The following is an 18,795-nucleotide window of genomic DNA, read 5'->3' on the forward strand; positions in this document are numbered from 1 at the left end:
GAACATTCAGCCACAAGAGCATTAGTGAAGTCGGCACTGATGTTGTGGGTGATTAGGCCTGGCTCGGCGTTCCAATTCATCCCAAAGGTGTTCGACGGGGTTGAGGTCAGGGCTCTGTGCAGGCTAGTCAACTTCTTCCACACCGATCTCAACAAAACAATTCTGTATGGACCTCGCTTTGTGCTCAGGGGCATTGTCATGCTGAAACAGGGAAGGGCCTTCCCCAAACTGTTGCCACAAAGTTAGAAGCACAGAATTGTCAAGAATGTCAATGTATTCTGTAGCATTAAGATTTCCATTCACTGGAACTAAGGGGCCTAGCCCGAACCATGAAAAACAGCCCCAGACCATTATTCCTCCTCCACTAAACTTTACAGTTGGCCACCTGCCTTCCTCACCATCTTAAATAAGCATGCCCCATTCAAGAAATTTAGAACCAGGAACAGATATAGCCCTTGGTTCTCTCCAGACCTGACTGCCCTTAACCAACACAAAAACATCCTGTGGCGTTCTGCATTAGCATTGAACAGCCCCCGTGATATGCAACTTTTCAGGGAAGTTAGAAACCAATATACACAGGCAGTTAGAAAAGCCAAGGCTAGCTTTTACAAGCAGAAATTTGCTTCCTGCAACACAAACTCAAAAAAGTTCTGGGACACTGTAAAGTCCATGGAGATAAAGAACACCTCCTCCCAGCTGCCCACTGCAATGAGGATAGGAAACTCTCCAATAAATCCACTATAATTGAGAATTTCAATAAGCCTTTTTCTACAGCTGCTGGCCATGCTTTCCACCTGGCTACCCCTACCGCGGTCAACAGCACTGCACCCCCCACAGCTACTCGCCCAAGCCTTCCCCATTTCTCCTTCTCCCAAATCCAGTCAGCTGAAAGAGCTGCAAAATCTGGACCCCTACAAATCAGCCGGGCTAGACAATATGGACCCTTTCTTTCTAAAATGATCTGCCGAAATTGTTGCAACCCCTATTACTAGCCTGTTCAACCTCTCTTTCGTGTCGTCTGAGATTCCAAAAGATTGGAAAGCAGCTGCTGTCATCCCCCTCTTCAAAGGAGGGGACACTTTTGACCCAAACTGCTACAGACCTATATCTATCCTACCCTGCCTTTCTAAGGTCTTCGATTGCCAAGTAAACAAACAAATTACCGACCATTTCTAATCCCACCGCACCTTCTCCGCTATGCAATCTGGTTTCAGAGCTGGTCATGGGTGCACCTCAGCCACGCTCAAGGTCCTAAACGATATCGTAACCGCCATCGATAAGAAACAATACTGTGCTGCCGTATTCATTGACCTGGCCAAGGCTTTCGACTCTGTCAATCACCACATCCTCATCGGCAGACACAATAGCCTTGGTTTCTCAAATGATTGCCTCGCCTGGTTCACTAACTACTTCTCTGATAGAGTTCAATGTGTCAAATCGGAGGGCCTGTTGTCCGGGCCTCTGGTAGTCTCTATGGGGGTGCCACAGGGTTCAATTCTTGGGCCAACTCTTTTCTCTGTATACATCAATGATGTCGCTCTTGCTGCTGGTGAGTCTCTGATCCACCTCTACGCAGACGACACCATTCTGTATAGTTCTGGCCCTTCTTTGGACACTGTGTTAACAACCCTCCAGACAAGCTTCAATGCCATACAACTCTCCTTCCGTGGCCTCCAACTGCTCTTAAAAACAAGTAAAACTAAATGCATGCTCTTCAACCGATCGCTGCCCGCACCTGCCCGCCCGTCTAGCATCACTACTCTGGACGGTTCTTACTTAGAATATGTGGACAACTACAAATACCTAGGTGTCTTGTTAGACTGTAAGCTCTCCTTCCAGACTCACATCAAACATCTCCAATCCAAAGTTAAATCTAGAATTGGCTTCCTATTTCGCAACAAAGCATCCTTCACTCATGCTGCCAAACATACCCTTGTAAAACTGATCCTACCGATCCTCGACTTCGGCGATGTCATTTACAAAAAAGCCTCCAACACCCTACTCAACAAATTGGATGCAGTCTATCACAGTGCCATCCATTTTGTCACCAAAGCCCCATTTACAACCCACCACTGCGACCTGTACACTCTCGTTGGCTGGCCCTTGCTTCATACTCGTCGCCAAACCCACTGGCTCCAGGTCATCTACAAGACCCTGCTAGGTAAAGTCCCCCCTTATCTCAGCTCACTGGTCACCATAGCAGCACCCACCTGTAGCACGCGCTCCAGCAGGTATATCTCTCTGGTCACCCCCAAAGCCAATTCCTCCTTTGGCTGTCTCTCCTTCCAGTTCTCTGCTGCCAATGACTGGAACGAACTACAAAAATCTCTGAAACTAGAAACACTTATCTCCCTCACTAGCTTTAAGCACCAGCTGTCAGAGCAACTCACAGATCACTGCACCTGTACATAGCCCATCTATAATTTAGCCCAAACAACTACCTCTTCCCCTACTGTATTTATTTATTTATTTTGCTCCTTTGCTCCCCATTCTTTCTATTATTTCTACTTTGCACTTTCTTCCACTACAAATCTACCATTCCAGTGTTTTACTTGCTATATTGTATTTACTTTGCCACCATGGCCTTTTTTGCCTTTACCTCACCTCATTTGCTCACATTGTATATAGACTTATTTTCTACTCTATTATTGACTGTATGTTTGTTTTACTCCATGTGTAACTCTGTGTTGTTGTATGTGTCGAACTGCTTTGCTTCATCTTGGCCAGGTCGCAATTGTACATGAGAACTTGTTCTCAACTTGCCTACCTGGTTAAATAAAGGTTAAATAAAAAAAATTACAAAATAAATGGAACACTAGTCACTTTAATAATGTTTACATATTTTGCATTACTCATCTCTACGTATACACTACCGTTCAAAAGTTTGGGGTCACTTAGAAATGTCCTTGTTTTTGAAAGAAAATCATTTTTTGTCCATTAAAATAACAGTGATGGTTGCTGATAATGGGCCTCTGTACGCCTATGTAGATATTCCATTAAAAATCAGCCATTTCCAGCTACAATAGTCATTCACAAAATTAACAATGTCTACACTGTATTTCTGATCAATTTGATGTTATTTTAAATGGACAAAAAAATTTGCTTTTCTTTCAAAAACAAGGACATTTCTAAGTGACCCCAAACTTTTGAACGGTAGTGTATACTGTATTATATTCTATTCTACAGTATTTTAGTCTATGCCGCTCTGACATTGCTCATACAAATATTGACATATTCTTAATTCCATTCCTTTAGATTTGTGTGTATTGTTGTGAAATTGCTAGATATTACTTGTTAGATATTATTGCACTCTTGGAGCTAGAAACACAAGCATTTCACTACACCCGCAATAACATCTGCTAAACATGTGTATTTGACCAATAAAATTGGATTTGATTTTGATTTGTATGGCCTACCACTTCGCGGCTGAGCCGTTTTTGCTCTTAGTCGTTTCCACTTCACAATAACAGCACTTCAGTTGACCGGGACAGCTCTAGCAGGACAGAAATTTGACGAACTGACTTGCTGGAAAGGTGGCATTCTAAAAGTCACTGAAAGTCACTGAGCTCTTCAGTAAGGCTGTTCTGCTGTCCATGTTTGTCTATGGAGATTGCATGGCTGTGTGCTCGATTTTATACACCTGTCAGAAACGGGTGTGGCTGAAATAGCCAAATCCAGTAATTTGAAGGTCTGTCCACATACTTTTGTATATATGGTATATATGCTTTGGGTTTGGTGATGACAGGTGTAGGCAATAGTTGGCAACGTACCCGATCCACTCACTGAACTCCACAGCGTTGGGGACAGTAGCACTCAGAAGAATAATGCTGACGTGGTCGGGTAACATGATCAGAACCTCCTCCCACACCACTCCTCTCTAATAGGGAGAGATAGACAGAAAGGGAGGGAAAGAAAACGGAAGAGAATGAGATTTAGCCACACGTGTGCTTGACTAAAACAGCGAGAGAGGAAGGTTTTGAGAGTGAGGCTTCTCCGTTACCTCAGCATCATTGATGTAGTGAACCTCATCAAAGATCACCCACTCTAAATCTCTGATGACCTCCGAACCGTTATAGAGCATGGACCTACAAGAGAGAGCGGGAGGGAGGGAGAAAGTGTCAGTCAAACAAACAGTACATGGGAAAGAATCACTCAGTGTTACATAGTTAGTAAGCTGATGTATAGGCCTACATGGATAGGGGTATGTAAAAATATAACCATGGTATGCGTTCAATTAGACAGTATAAAAACAGTGTTCCATAGGGTTAATGTGTGATATAATGTGTCATTTTATATTATAATGTGTAATGTTTGGTGTATATGATGTACTGTATATGTTACAATCCCCCATAGAGCGGAGCTTGGTCCTAGAGGCGTGGAGGTATAACGTGACAGTGTGATATAATGTGTACAGTTATATAATAATGTGACATGTTTTCTAAGTGATTGATATGATGTACTGTATATGTTACGTCACCTCAATATCTCAGTGGTCATGATAAGACAGGAGGCTTCAGGACTCAGCTGTACGTCACCGGTCAGAAGCCCCACGTCCCCAAAGGTGGTCTTGAAGTCCCGGAACTTCTGATTGGACAGCGCCTTGATGGGGGAGGTGTAGATGGTCCTATCAGAAGGTGCAAATAGATGGAGAGGTTAGATTGCACCAGAGGCGATTAGATGGCCTAACATGGAAAACCAGGAACAACTCAATTTCCTATTCGTCCATTTCAATGATTCAGGTCAAAACATCAGGAATTTCTAATAAATCCCATATTTTTACCCTGTTGGATTAAAGATTTTAGAGAATATGACAAATGTGTAAATACACACACCTGGTCATGTGCTTCTGTGAGAGTGCTATGGCGTATTCTGCCACCACGGTTTTGCCTGCTGATGTGTGAGCTGCCACAAACACAGAGTCATGGGCCTCCAGCCTCAACACTGCCTGCTTCTGGAACACGTCCAACTCAAAGGGATACTGGGAGAGGTGGGGATCACATTAGTATTGTGGGATGAACAAGGTTCTGTGCCAATAAGGGATTAGACTAATGTCATAACACTACAAAATAAAACTACATGGGACTAATCAACACATTCATCATCGACATATTCAACTTCATTTATCAAACCAACAACATATTTTGTCATTACAGCACAGTACCTTGAAGGCAGGGTTAGGGATACGTTTGTAGAAGTCACCGCAGGGGGTGTTGATGTTTATTGGGATTGCCCATCTCTTCTTCTCCTCCTGGCCCTCTGCTGGTTTGGTCGTTCCTCCATCTTTCTTCTCTGTAGAGGTGGTCCCAGGTGTAGAGGGAGAGTCCTACAGGAGGAAATAAACAACCACCTTTTAGTATATGAACATGATAAACCACAGAAGCTAAGTTAGAGGGGAAACTACATTTGAGATGTAGATTGTATTTGTCAATAAACAACAGAAAAAATATATATATTTATTGAATACCTTGATCCCCAGGTCTTCCAGGCTGTTGGTTCTGGGCAGTTTGGGTGCGTTTCCACTTCCGTGGCCTTTCTCCTTCTCCTCTGCCTCAGGCTGGGAGTCTATGATGTCATCAAAGGTGGACAGCAGGGACAGGAGATTGATTTCTCCCTTTGTGGTTTTGGCATCTTCATAGAGAATTTTAAAAAAAGAAAGAAAACGTATTATATATTTGTCCAAGCCAAGAGGATAACCTTTAGGAACAAATGGCCATTCAAACCTTTGTCACTGAAGTCCATCCCAACTTTCAGTCCAGGGGGCACTGTGAGTAACCCTAAGGTAAAGGGAAATACATACTGTATATTACTTACATACACATGAAATAAGCCAAGCAAGAAACACATATGCTCAATAACAAAAAGATCTGTCTAATCACTAAAATCTGTATTCTGATTTTTGAAGAGAACCATTTGGTTCCTAGGGAACAGCACACACACTGTTTTTTTTTTACTTCAAAGATTCCTTCAGTCTGCATTTTCATTGTAAAGCAAGCATCCCGCCTCACAATAACCCCCCTCACTGTGCACAGGCAGTCTTTGGTATGACAATTGCCCCTTCACCATTTCAACCCCATAAAAAATGTAAAATCACCGTTCTCAAAGTCTATGTCCTCCTCCAGCTCGGATTTCTTCTTGATTTGTTCCAGTGTCAGCTCCTCCATACCACCTATGTGACAACATAAAGATATAATATTTATATTCTATATTTGACTAAAGGGAAGATATAATTTACAACAAACATTTATTATACATCTCAGAGCCATATACACATACACTACATGACCAAAGGTATGTGGACACCTGCTCGTCAAACATCTCATTCCAAAATCAAAGGGGATTAATGATTCTGCGAAGGCTTTCCACTAGATGTTGGAACATTGCTGCGGGGACTTGCTTCCATTCAGCCACAAGAGAATTAGTGAGGTCGGGCACTGATGTTGGGCGATTAGGCCTGGCTCGCAGTCGGTGTTCCAATTCATCCCAAAGATGTTTGATGGGGTTGAGGTCAGGGCTCTGTGCAGGCCAGTCAAGTTCTTCCACACCGATCTCAGCAAACCATTTCTGTATGGACCTTGCTTTGTGCACGGGGCATTGTTATGTTGAAACAAGAGAGAACCTTCCCCAAACTGTTGCCACAAAGTTGGAAGCACAGAATCGTCTAGAATGTCATTGTATGGTGTAGCGTTAAGATTTCCCTTCACTGGAACTAAGGGGCCTAGCCCGAATGATGAAAAACAGCCCCAGACCATTATTCCTCCTCCACCAAACTTTACAGTTGGCACGATGCATTCGGGGCAGGTAGCGTTCTCCTGGCATCCGCCGAACCCATATTAGTCCGTCAGACTGCCAGATGGTGAACCGTGATTCATCAATCCAGAGAACGAGTTTCCACTGCTCCAGAGTCCAATGCCGGCGAGCTTTACACCACTCCAGCCAATGCTTGGCATTGCGCATGGTGATCTTAGGCTTGTGTGCGGCTGCTCGGCCATGGAAACCCATTTCATGCATCTCCAGACGAACAGTTATTGTGCTGACGTTGCTTCCAGAGGCAGTTTGGAACTCAGTAGCGAGTGTTGCAACCGAGGATAGACGATCTTTACACGCTACGCGCTTCAGCACTCAGCGGTCCCATTCTATGAGCTTGTGTGGCCTACCACTTCGCAGCGGAGCTATTGTTGCTCCTAGACATTTCCACTTCACAATAACAGCACTTACAGTTGACCGGGGAAGATCTAGCAGGGCAGAAATTAAACAAAGTGACTTGTTGGAAAGGTGTCATCCTATGACGGTGCCACGTTGAAAGTCACTGAGCACTTCAGTAATGCCATTCTACTGCCAATGTTTGTCTATGAAGGTTGCATGGCTGTGTGCTAAATTATATACACCAGCCAGCATGGATGTGGTTGAAATAGACAATAATTTGAAGGGGTGTCCACATACTTTTGTATATATAGTGTATATGGCTCTGATAATATACTTAGGTAATGAGTCAGACCCACCGGGCATAAACGGGTAGTTGGTGTTGCTTCCTCGTAGGCTCTCAGAGGGATTAGGGTTTGGTGGACGTTGCAGGGACATAGAATTCTTAGCAGAGATGCCTGTGTCCCCCAGTAACACCTGGATAGAGAGTGACATTTAATGACACTGGGTTTCAAAATGTGTATGAAAATCAAAGTAGACCTTTCAATAAGATTAGTAGATCCCCACTCAGGGAAGTGCTACAATTTTGAATGTTCCCATTGAGTCACATCATGATCATAGCTGTATGATTAGGACACACAGACTAAGACAGCATAGCTAGGTAAGATCTGACTCCTAGTATGTACCTCAGTGAAGTCCAACAACATTCCTGTTGTTGGATCTCTGACTACTGAGATGCCAGAGTGCAGAGGAGACAGAGCACAATGGAGAAGAGAGTCTATATGAACATCTCTCTCAGCCAGCCTAGAGGAAAACAAGTCTGTTACCGCAAGTTAATTCTGTGACCATTTGGTACCACAGCCTCATCTGGACCACTGAATTCCCCTTATAAACACCACTTCGAAAGAAAGATTTACATTGCATCAAAGCAATAAAAAGTAAAGAAGTAAAAACCCTAATAAGAAATGTAAGCAGACTTACTTCAGAAACCTGTGGAAGGCAGCGTCGGTATCGTGTATGGGAAGCCAGGCAGGGTCGCGTAGAAAGCGCTTCTCTACCTCTGTCTCCAGGCTCACACTAGTGGGAGGGAGTCCATGAGGGAGCTGTAGATAAAAGAATGATAGAAATACATAAGGAATATAATGGGCTGGAGAGATTGGATAGTTTTCAACCTTTCCTCTAAACTTGATGGCGGGCCTTTGCGGATCTGAAGGACACGGGTAGGTAGGTAGGTGAGACCTACTGTAAAAACTTAACTTAGACAAATAGATAGGTAGATGGAATATATTGCTTGGCAGTCCTTTTCATATCTGTAGAAATGGCAGGGCGAGTTTTCAAATAAGAATCCAACCACACACTGAGACTCTCATACTGACCGAACTTTGTGGAGGCAGGGGCTGGTCATTGGGCTGTGGATGTGTGATGAGCTCAAACCTGCCAGAGCAACCCATCTCCAGCAGGGATATAGGGAGGTCTGTGGGGCCCACAGCGGGCAGATCTATGGAGAGAGAGAGAGAGAGAGAGAAATGGGATTGGGATGAAGAGCCTAGTTTCTGTGGACTGTCCTCTATCATACAATACAATAGAGTCCATTGTATATATTAATGCACATACACATATTGCAATGTCATCATGTACTGCTTTAGCTGATAAGATTCTGCCTATAACAGGTTGGACATATTGGGAGTGACTACATTTCTGCTACATGAATGACAGCTGAGCTGGCTACTGTAGTTAACGTTAGCTAGGCTAACCAAAGTTGTCATATTCGCCAGTAAACTGTACTGCTAGCAAGTTTAGTGCAAGTTACTTTAAAGCAAAGCTTACAGCAATGGTCTTAAACGTATGTCTAATGCATTAACTGTAAATATTATCTAACGTTTAATTGTCCTTTACCTATTCTTTCCATTTCTCCACCGCAGATGAAAGTCGGAAATGGCCAAGTTTGGTATGCGGAAGTAGGTAAAATTGCCAAACGTAATATAAATATCTCAATATTAATGCATTATTTTACTAACTGTTGTCAAGTGTATGCCATGCATTTCTTATAATTGACTTATTCCCGCAATTTTAGCAGGTTAAATAGTATTTTTTCTTATTCATGCACCCCTACCAACATTATACGTCATATTCATGCGCCCTTTGTTTTTGTGTTCATGAAGGAGCGAGTGATTAAAAGTAGCTACAATAAGGTTACAGAGGTAACAACGTAATTAAATTTCTAAATACAGTAGTGTGAATGTAGTATATTTATTAATTGCTGTAGTCTGAACGCTACATTACCGTATTGTTGATAAGCAATGTAATACTTTCCACTGCCCTGTGTAACACATAATGTAACTAGCTAGAAGTAGCTAACTAGCCTTAGCTAACAATCTAACGTAACGCTTAAAATGTTGTCAGATGCATGCAGAATGTAGAAAGAGAAACTCCTGTGGTCGTGAACAACGTGTATATTATCGTTTTTGAGTTCATACTATAGAGTTGAATTCAACCACACTTGTGTATTTATGTGCATTGTGTTGTGCAAATGTGTCCACTATTCTGGTCCTTTTTCACAATGCTTTCCAGCTGGGTTCAACATGGTGGTGTTCCCAAGCTCCTTGACAGAGGAAGAGGAGTCTCTGCAGAAGAAATATGCCAAACTCAAGAAAAAGGTGAGAAACTCAAAGAATCTCCTCACTCCACTTGATTAGAGAGAACTCTATCCATGTAACTGTATCCTGCTGCTGACAATGAGATGTGACACTGCACCCACATTTGCAGATGTGATTAGGGGTAGGCCTTTATTAAATCAATATTCACCTGTCAGCCATCATCATCATCACACTCATAATGTTGAAAGTTAGATATCATCATTATAATGTTACCAAACTCTGATTGTTCACCTCTTACTCTCGCTCTCTCCTCACCTATAGAAAAAGGCCCTGCTGGCTTTGAAGAAGCAGCAGAGTTCAACCAGCCAGACCAATCAGAGTGGATTGAAGCGCAGTATGGGCTTTGTCTTCACTTTTTAAGAAGTTAACTCTTTAAAACTGTATTACTAAGCAGATATTTGGTCTAAGTTGATTAAGTTGCATCTACTTTCTCTGTCCTCTAGCTTTGTCAGACCAGCCTGTGCTAGATACAGCGACAGCTACAGAGCAGGCGAAGATGCTGATCAAGTCTGGGGCCATCAGTGCTATCAAGTCAGAGAACAAGAACTCTGGCTTCAAGCGCTCTAGAACGCTAGAGATCAAGCTCAAGGTAAGATACAACATGCAATATGTAAGGATGTGTAATGTAGTAGTAGGAATTGATCATAGAATAAATTATTTATATAATGAATATACATTAATATGTATAAAGCTGAAAGGTGCAAATGCCTCTTAAATGTGACACATACACTAGTCTGATGGAACTCAAACTTATAAATGTATGGTCTAGTAATGATTTGTTATATTTTCTTTCCGTTTACCAGGATCCAGAGAAAGTCCCAGGCCCTGTGGCTTTCCAACCATTCCAAAGGAGCATGTCCACAGATGATGAGCTTTCTGAGGTAAAGTGAGAATGACATGACATCCCATTTTAAAATCATCGAATGAATTGATGTACTTTACCTACAAAATGGCATGCTTTTACAGTATTTTACCAATGCTGTCTGACTGTATTGTGGCCACAGAACCAGTGACTTTGAAAAAATATGTTCTTGAGAACTGATGCTGCTACTTTACATTTGACATTTCTACTTCAGGCTGGCAAAAGAGCCCACAGAAAATCTCTGTACGAGAGGTAAGCCTAAAAGCTCTGATGAATAATAGAGTAGGTCATGTTTTCTACACTGGTTCTCTGTATAAGGCGGTTTAAAATCTTTTCCTCTGTGGCTCTCCAACAGCTTCATCACTCCAGGCGACCGGGCAGCTCGTGATGAGGAGGAGGAAGGTGGCCTGTCCACCAGCAAAGACATAGAGCGAGAGAGAGACAGAGGAGACCGAGAGATGGACAGAGAGAGAGAGCGTGACAGAGAGAGGGAGAGAGACCGAGGCAGCGGCGACCGGGGCAGGGACAGAGAGCTGCGAGACCGCGAGAGGAGCGAGAGAGACAGGAGCCGGGACAGAGAGCGTGACCGGGAAAGGGGAGGAGACAGAGAGTCACGTGAGCGAGACGGACCATTCAGACGTGAATATTCTTTTACTGAACTTCTGTCTTTTATGTCTTTAATCACTGGCATACTTAAAAGGATGTTCCAATCAAAATACAAGTTCAAAGAGCGAATAATGGTACTTTTTTTCTTCCCCCTTATCTTCTCTCTCTCTCTCTCTCTCTCTCTCTCTCTCTCTCTCTCTCTCCCTTTCCCTCTCAGGATCAGACTCATACCCGGAGCGGAGGGGGGTGAGGAAGGGGAATACGGTGTATGTGTATGGAACTGGCCTTGTGGAGGACAGCCTGCGCTTAGCCTTCTCCCAACATGGCACCATCATTGACCTGTCCATGGACTCCCAACGCAAGTAGGGCTACATAACTACAATGTTGAGATTTTACATCCATGTGACAGTGTGTGATTGTGTTTTTAAATGTTTTGTAATTGAAAACTAGTCCAGTAAGTCCCTTACTGTTTTGTTGTTTGATGGCTAATGAACACAACCCTGTTTTTCTCTTTCTAGCTGTGCATTCATCACCTTTGAAAAGATGGAGTCTGCAGACCAGGCTGTAGCAGAGGTAAGTATAGCTCTAGCTCCCTCTCCCAACTTAATTCATTATAGTGTAAAACCTATAATCTATACACTCTTCTCCCAGTTGAATGGAAGCACAGTGGGAGATGTCCCCATAAAAGTCAGCATCGCTAGGAAGCAGCCCATGCTGGAGGCAGCCACCGGCAAATCTGTCTGGGCCACTCTGGGTAAATATCAGAGTCAAACACAGATCGGAATAACAAGCAGTGTGACAGTGTCAACTCTGGATTCATGTATTCTTTCTCTCCCAGCTGTGCAGAACAGTGCCAAAGGCTCCTACCGAGACAAGAGGAACCAAGTTGTGTACAGTGAGGATTTCCTATGAGCTGGGGGGCGTGCTGCATTGGAGATCTGTAAGGAGTAGTAATCAATGATTTAGTGTTAGCTTTGTTTGTATGCTTTTTTCTATATTGCATTTTGAGTTTGTTGTTGATTGCCTGTTAGTCCGATACAGCACCACGTGTCAGTTGTTCTGAGTAGGTGCTACATTTCTATTCATGGCCAGGATGTGTAATGGCAATGACCACGTGAAAAGAGATGTGGTGGTTGGCATGGTGGCCTGGTCTTGCTCTTGTAACCAGGGGATTCATTGTTTTGGGGAGCTCAATAAATCACTTCAATACATTTGTTCATCTGGTTGTCTTGCTTTGAATCAAAGGGGCCAATTAGATTTGGCACTGTATCAATGTAATACAGTGTAATTGTGTTATCAGTCTCATAGTTGTAGGCCTCACATGTATCCATTATATGGTTCCTTTGGAATAGCACATGATACAGTGCAGAGATATACTTACATTAGCATGTCTGCTGAGCACACCAAGTCACATGTAATTTCATGCACAACAGTACACAAGTGTCTCACGAGTCATATGTGTAAGCGTGCATTGCACAAAGTGTATGGCAAATTACTATTTGTCCTTTGTGATGAACATGACTATGGAATAACTGAGCCTACTGTATTTTGGATCCCTCTTTAAATGAAGTGTCTTAGTAGTAAGTACACGTTGTTACAAATAAGTGTGTAGCTGTAATTACACATTACGAATCAGATTGTATGCACCAACATCCAGTGTTTAATAAGAAGCTCACCTTCTCAAATACACAAAAATATGTTATTGTTCAGCCAGTGAGTTAAAATGAGACAGATCTAAAACTGAGGTTTACACAACTCCAGTCCTCCAGAACCACGGTCGTGTAGGTCATCGTTCCCCCCTTCAATTAAATAAGATAAAAGATAAATAATCAATCCATGTCATTGACTGGCCAGATAAAACCAGCATACACGTCGGCCCATTAGGAGGACCAGAGTTGTGCACCCCAGGTCTAAAAGGAGGGGTTTTCCCTTTCAAGTTCTTAGTTGGTCCCTCCAGCACACACCTACCTCTTCTCCAGCCCTCAAATCTGAAGGCACACTCCAAACCACTCTTGGCCATTAGGGCAAAAGGCACACAGGCACATATCTGCTTGCTTGAATAACCCCTCTTTACCTCCAACCGCAACCTGTAATGCTTAGTCAATGAGAGTACACTTTGGCCAGTGTTCTTGTCAAAAGTCAAATCTGTCCTGAGTGTCTCCCTCTCCTTCCCCTGGCCCTGCCACTCTCTCCATCTCAACCTGTGCCTCCAGGCTGTTCTGAGCGGTTGTCTTCCCGTGCTGCTCTTTGAGGTGGCGCCGCAATGCCGGCTTGTGAGCAAAGCGTGAGTGGCAGTAGGTGCAGCAGTGGGGCCGCTCGCCGCTGTGCAAGTTCATGTGATCGCACAGCGTGGACTTCTGCGTGAATGTCTTGTCGCAGAGCTGGCAGCGGTGGACTTTGGCACCGCGGTGCACGGTCATGTGGCGGTTGAGGTTGCTGGAGTGGTTGAAGTGCTTGCCACAGCAGGGGCACACGTACAGCAAGTGGGTGGCGCGCGAGTGGACGGCCAGGGAGTGGGCAGAGGGGAAGGTCAGGCTGCATTGCTCGCAAGCCACCGGCCCCGCTGTGCTGGAGGTGGAGCCTACCTCTGCGACAGACTCATCCCCCACCTCGTCACCACCTGTTGGCACAGCCGACATCCCCATATTACCCTCCCCTCCATCACCACTGGGGTCGTCCAGGCTGTAGTGGATCGGCCCATTCCCATCCCGGGGCACCAGCTCCTCTCCCTGAGAGTCCCCCATCCCGTAGTCTAGTCGTGGGAGCTCGCTCCCCGAGAGGAACGCTGACCTCGTGGCTTCCTGGCTGAAGTCCAGGCCGAAGCTCTGCATCATCTCTGCCCCGGTGGGCAGACGCCATGCCTCCTGGTACTGCATACCTAGAGGCCTCCTCTCCCTCTCACGGTACGATCCACGCTTCCTCTTGAAGCCCCTCCCCTGGCCCACTTTCGGTGAGTCGGCGGTGAGTCGCCGCCTCCAGGCGCGGAGCCCTTCCCTCTCGAAGCTGCTGATGCGGATAGCCATTTCGGCTGGGGTCACGTCGTCCCCCTCACCCCCTCCCACTATGACACTGTCTGCATCTGGGTACTGGCCCCCCTGATGGCCCTCTGTGGCTTCCTCACCGCCCTCCTCTACCTCTCGCCTCTCTTCCGGCTCCTGCTCCTGTCCATCCTCGATGCAGACCCGGAACACGTCATAATCGTCCCTGCCCTCGTCCTCCTCTGTTACCCTCACCTGGAACACAATTGAGACCGATTTGAGTGTGCTAGTAATCAATGTCCTTGGTAGCTACCAGACCTGGGTTCAAAAACTATTTCAAATATCTCAATTACTTTCACATACATTCTAAGTATTTATTTGTATTTGAAAGGACAGTTGAATATTTTAATGCATTTGGAAATACTAAAATACACCGACTCAAATACACTCCCATGCATTTAACTCAGGGATTTAAAAATAGTATTTGAAACTACTCTCAAATACAATTTGAAAGACTATTTGGTTTTTACAAATAACCATTAAAATACTAAACCATGTATCTTTTTTTGGGCAGTGTATTTGAAAATACAATATTTTAAAAATACTCAAATACATATACTACTATTATGTTGACACAATACAGTAACTCTGCTGTTGTAGAGAGTACATGATTCTCACCCATTTATAGATCCAGAGATGGATGCACTGGTAAGTTTTGTTCCTGACTCTACTTACCTTGATCTCATCCAGAGTGTTATGTTCGTCATCGTGTCGTATATCTGTCTTAGTGTTTGAGTCTGTATGGTCATCAGCCTGAGACTGTATAGGGCTGTGAGGCTGCAGTGAGGGGGAATGATCAGTAGAGGTCGACATAAGGGATTGACTGCTGCCACTGACTGTCACTGGCAGTGAGTGACTCTCTTCTGACTTGATCTGAAAATGAGCGGTGGAGAGAAAAAGAATGAAGTCGAGCCGATTGAATGTCGTCACAGGTAGAACAATCTGACAGTCAACACTGCAAATCCAGCCTTTGTTGAATCACATAGTAGACTAGTATTTGCTTTCTACAACTGAAATGTATATTAACGTTTTATGTTGTGATTGCCAACCAATGCTTCAATAGGGTGCCTACGACTAAACACCAATAAACACTAACCAAAATAAGTAACTAACCTTTGGTGAGCTGGGGTTCCTTGGCTGCATGTACTTTCCCAGGGCTCCCCGGCACTTCCCCACAACATGCTCCATCTGCAGGTAGCTAGCGGCCGTCAGGTAATTCACTATCTCCTTGGGGCTGAACTGCAGCACACCGGTGTAACAGGACTGGAGCAGCTCACATACCACCGAGGAGCTGTGAAGGACTGACACCTAGAGGGCAAAATAGGACAAAAACATACCAGTTATTTTGCTGTTACGTCTCAAGAGATGTTTCCTATGATCAATCGTGTTAGCCATAAGTGTCATATCCTGCAAGACTTGTGATAGTATCTACTCGACTGAACCATAATGAGGACTGGAACCACAGCTGGCGTGATACATCTGCGAGCTTCCCAGGACAAAGATATGCCTATTAAAAACAGTCAGATCATTGAAAGGGCATGTGACAAGAAGTGTCAGGGGCTAGTATATCAGCTGAAGCTGACACAACATTTATCAGACATAACCCAAATAGTGTGTATCAAGGTGGCTTTCACTGGCATCCACCTGCAGTTCAGAGGAAGGGTTAAGCAGGAACTGGTCCCTGAGGAAGGGGGAGCAGGCAGCCAGGACCACTTTGTGTCCCCGGAACGTCTGCCTGCCGCTGGCCACGATGGTGATGTCACAGAACTGCTGCCTGGACCTCAGAGAGTTCATGCTCTTTAGGGTGGCGTCACCGTGACCAGGCAACCGGAAACACAGCACCTCCATCTTAGCTACTGTGGTGCCTATATGAGACACGAAGAGGACATTCTTGACATTATGCAATTATCATGTAAAATATGTAGTACCAGTCAGGTTTGGACACACCTACTCATTCAAGGGTTTTTCATAATTTTTTTTATATTTTCTACATTGTAGAATAATAGTGAAGACATCAATACTATAAAATAACACATATGGAATCATGTAATAACCAAAAAAGTGTTTAACAAATCAAAATGTATTTTATATTTGAGATTCTTCAAAGTAGCCACCCTTTGCTCTTTCACACTCTTGGCATTCTCTCAACCAACTTTATGAGGTAGTCACCTGGAATGCATTTCAATTAACAAGTGTGCCTTGTTAATTCATCATGAAGCTGGTTGAGAGAATGCCAAGAGTGTGCAAAGCTGTCATCAAGGCAAAGGGTGGCTACTTTGAAGAATCTGTTTAACACTTTTTTTGGTTACAACATATGTGTTATTTCATAGTTTCACTATTATTATACAATGTAGAATGTTTGACTGGTACTAATATATATACAATGTTTGACTGGTACTAATATATGTAAAAAATGTAGCATCTGGATCAACCTAAGGGAAACTTGGCACTTTTGGGGGTCTGGACATTTCTCCAGCTTGTCATACTGGCCAAATTCAGACCAGAAAGAGAGCGAGAGAGACGCAAAGTTGTACAAGAGGCATGGTGTTGTCTACTATTCTTTAAAGAGTAAAAGCACAACAGCTTCCATATCTCGGGTTGACAATCAACATTCCCTGTGATTCTGAGCTGATGGTCATGTTAGACAGAGAAGGTCAAGTCATTGTTCACTTGTTTTGTTTTCAAGTCAAACAGGTCACAACGAGTAACTGAAATCAGGCATATGATATGGCTCTCTATAACAAAGTAAACAATCAAGCTACTACTAGCCTAGGTTGAAGATAACCATTAATGTTATATATTTTTCGACCTCGCTACATACTACTGCTAACGTTACTAGGTAGCTAGTTAGCACTAGCAGCATGTGCTTAGGTCAATTGTGCAGGTTGTAAATTTCGCCAACGGTAACGTTATTGTGTATCCAACCCCTCTCGTAGCTACCCAGCTAACTTAGTAGTACCAAGCTAGTTTGTTGCCCCCCTTGCAGGCCAATGTCAACTAGCTAGCAACAAGACCCTTGCATTAAAAGCCAATAAATCCGACATTAGCTAGTTTAGTGTTTCCTTACCTGCTATTACTGTAGATATCTTTATATCTCCTTAATATATGTTTTGTTGTGGAGTAACTAGGCACTCATTCGTTGTATGTTAGCCAACACGCTACAGAGCAAGCTAGTATGTTTACTTTGTTTAACTAGCTAACGGTCGTCACTAGTTACCAAAGCCACTATGTCATAAACCTCGCCTCTACTCTATTTCTACAAATTATCTTCTTAAAATTGTATTAATAAACCTAACCTTAACCACACTGCTAACTTTATGCATAACATACAATTAAGCCCCCCCCCCTCATTTTAAAATTATTTTTTTAAATTATTTTTTAAATGAATTTTATGATTTAGTTAGCGATTTCTTTACGTGAGTGGACCATCACTTCCCCTGACTATAGCTCGCCAGGCATTTTTTTAAAGGGAAAGACACAAAAAGGAACGTCTGAAAACTTAGCTACAGTTGAAGCCCGAAGTTTACATACACCTTATCGAAATACACTGCTCAAAAAAATAAAGGGAACACTAAAATAACACATCCTACATCTGAATGAATGAAATAATCTTATTAAATACTTTTTTCTTTACCTAGTTGAATGTGCTGACAACAAAATCACACAAAAATAATCAATGGAAATCCAATTTATCAACCCATGGAGGTCTGGATTTGGAGTCACACTCAAAATTAAAGTGGAAAACCACACTACAGGCTGATCCAACTTTGATGTAATGTCCTTAAAACAAGTCAAAATGAGGCTCAGTAGTGTGTGTGGCCTCCACGTGCCTGTATGACCTCCCTACAACGCCTGGGCATGCTCCTGATGAGGTGGTGGATGGTCTCCTGAGGGATCTCCTCCCAGACCTGGACTAAAGCATCCGCCAACTCCTGGACAGTCTGTGGTGCAACGTGGTGTTGGTGGATGGAGCGAGACATGATGTCCCAGATGTGCTCAATTGGATTCAGGTCTGGGGAACGGGCGGGCCAGTCCATAGCATCAATGCCTTCCTCTTGCAGGAACTGCTGACACACTCCAGCCACATGAGGTCTAGCATTGTCTTGCATTAGGAGGAACCCAGGGCCAACCGCACCAGCATATGGTCTCACAAGGGGTCTGAGGATCTCATCTCGGCTCCTAATGGCAATCAGGCTACCTCTGGCGAGCACATGGAGGGCTGTGTGGCCCCCCAAAGAAATGCCACCCCACACCATGACTGACCCACCGCCAAACCGGTCATGCTGGAGGATGTTGCAGGCAGCAGAACGTTCTCCACGGCGTCTCCAGACTCTGTCACGTCTGTCACATGTGCTCAGTGTGAACCTGCTTTCATCTGTGAAGAGCACAGGGCGCCAGTGGCGAATTTGCCAATCTTGGTGTTCTCTGGCAAATGCCAAACGTCCTGCATGGTGTTGGGCTGTAAGCACAACCCCCACCTATGGACATCGGG

At 43.9% G+C, this 18,795-nt stretch overlaps 3 protein-coding genes across 5 annotated transcripts in view; 1 reads left to right on the forward strand and 2 right to left on the reverse strand.

The window, feature by feature from the left end:
• Positions 1-9,167, reverse strand: part of LOC106570056 (superkiller complex protein 2) — a 35,785-nt gene extending 26,618 nt beyond the window's left edge. The window contains exons 1-13 of one of the 2 annotated variants that reach the window (XM_014141997.3): positions 9,037-9,167; positions 8,517-8,638; positions 8,122-8,243; positions 7,827-7,944; positions 7,500-7,617; positions 6,092-6,166; positions 5,721-5,774; positions 5,465-5,628; positions 5,162-5,323; positions 4,833-4,978; positions 4,478-4,624; positions 4,001-4,085; positions 3,771-3,877 (exon numbers count right to left, since the gene is read on the reverse strand). In XM_014141997.3, the coding sequence (XP_013997472.1) occupies positions 3,771-3,877; positions 4,001-4,085; positions 4,478-4,624; positions 4,833-4,978; positions 5,162-5,323; positions 5,465-5,628; positions 5,721-5,774; positions 6,092-6,166; positions 7,500-7,617; positions 7,827-7,944; positions 8,122-8,243; positions 8,517-8,638; positions 9,037-9,049 (1,433 nt within the window). In that variant the 5' untranslated portion in view covers positions 9,050-9,167. Of the gene's footprint in view, positions 1-3,770; positions 3,878-4,000; positions 4,086-4,477; positions 4,625-4,832; positions 4,979-5,161; positions 5,324-5,464; positions 5,629-5,720; positions 5,775-6,091; positions 6,167-7,499; positions 7,618-7,826; positions 7,945-8,121; positions 8,244-8,516; positions 8,639-9,036 lie in introns of those variants that run through there. The other variant, XM_082961103.1, reaches the window with a different exon arrangement.
• A 56-nt stretch (positions 9,168-9,223) lies between these two features.
• Positions 9,224-12,476, forward strand: nelfe (Negative elongation factor E). 2 transcript variants are annotated; one of them, XM_014141517.3, is made up of 11 exons: positions 9,224-9,341; positions 9,712-9,797; positions 10,059-10,131; positions 10,241-10,386; positions 10,601-10,678; positions 10,874-10,911; positions 11,015-11,274; positions 11,483-11,627; positions 11,784-11,838; positions 11,917-12,019; positions 12,104-12,476. In XM_014141517.3, the coding sequence occupies exons 2-11, from the start codon at positions 9,723-9,725 to the stop codon at positions 12,175-12,177; spliced, it is 1,047 nt and encodes a 348-aa protein (XP_013996992.1). In that variant the 5' UTR covers positions 9,224-9,341; positions 9,712-9,722; the 3' UTR covers positions 12,178-12,476. The 2 variants fall into 2 exon arrangements, with proteins under 2 accessions (XP_013996992.1, NP_001140115.1); NM_001146643.1 differs by having other exon boundaries at positions 9,297-9,341; positions 11,015-11,298; positions 12,104-12,475.
• Positions 12,477-12,902: 426 nt separating this feature from the next.
• Positions 12,903-17,637, reverse strand: LOC106570057 (uncharacterized). The gene is made up of 5 exons (XM_014142000.3): positions 17,371-17,637; positions 15,948-16,168; positions 15,417-15,611; positions 14,979-15,176; positions 12,903-14,498 (listed from the first exon to the last, which is right to left on the reverse strand). The coding sequence occupies exons 2-5, from the start codon at positions 16,149-16,151 to the stop codon at positions 13,398-13,400; spliced, it is 1,698 nt and encodes a 565-aa protein (XP_013997475.3). The 5' UTR covers positions 16,152-16,168; positions 17,371-17,637; the 3' UTR covers positions 12,903-13,397.
• Between the last annotated feature and the right edge of the window lie 1,158 nt (positions 17,638-18,795).

This window comes from Salmo salar, chromosome 14, assembly GCF_965601325.2.
Source record: "Salmo salar chromosome 14, fSalSal1, whole genome shotgun sequence".
Classification (NCBI taxonomy): Eukaryota; Metazoa; Chordata; class Actinopteri; order Salmoniformes; family Salmonidae; genus Salmo; species Salmo salar.

Excerpts from the sequence above, each read along its gene's own strand:
- nelfe (NM_001146643.1), top strand. The coding sequence starts at position 9,723 with ATGGTGGTGTTCCCAAGCTCCTTGACAGAGGAAGAGGAGTCTCTGCAG. Across the intron at positions 10,679-10,873 it reads CAGATGATGAGCTTTCTGAG|GCTGGCAAAAGAGCCCACAG; the intron begins GTAAAGTGAGAA and ends TTTCTACTTCAG. Across the intron at positions 12,020-12,103 it reads ATCTGTCTGGGCCACTCTGG|CTGTGCAGAACAGTGCCAAA; the intron begins GTAAATATCAGA and ends TTTCTCTCCCAG.
- LOC106570057 (XM_014142000.3), bottom strand. The coding sequence starts at position 16,151 with ATGGAGGTGCTGTGTTTCCGGTTGCCTGGTCACGGTGACGCCACCCTA. Across the intron at positions 15,177-15,416 it reads GGAACCCCAGCTCACCAAAG|ATCAAGTCAGAAGAGAGTCA; the intron begins GTTAGTTACTTA and ends GCTCATTTTCAG. Across the intron at positions 14,499-14,978 it reads ACACTCTGGATGAGATCAAG|GTGAGGGTAACAGAGGAGGA; the intron begins GTAAGTAGAGTC and ends ATTGTGTTCCAG.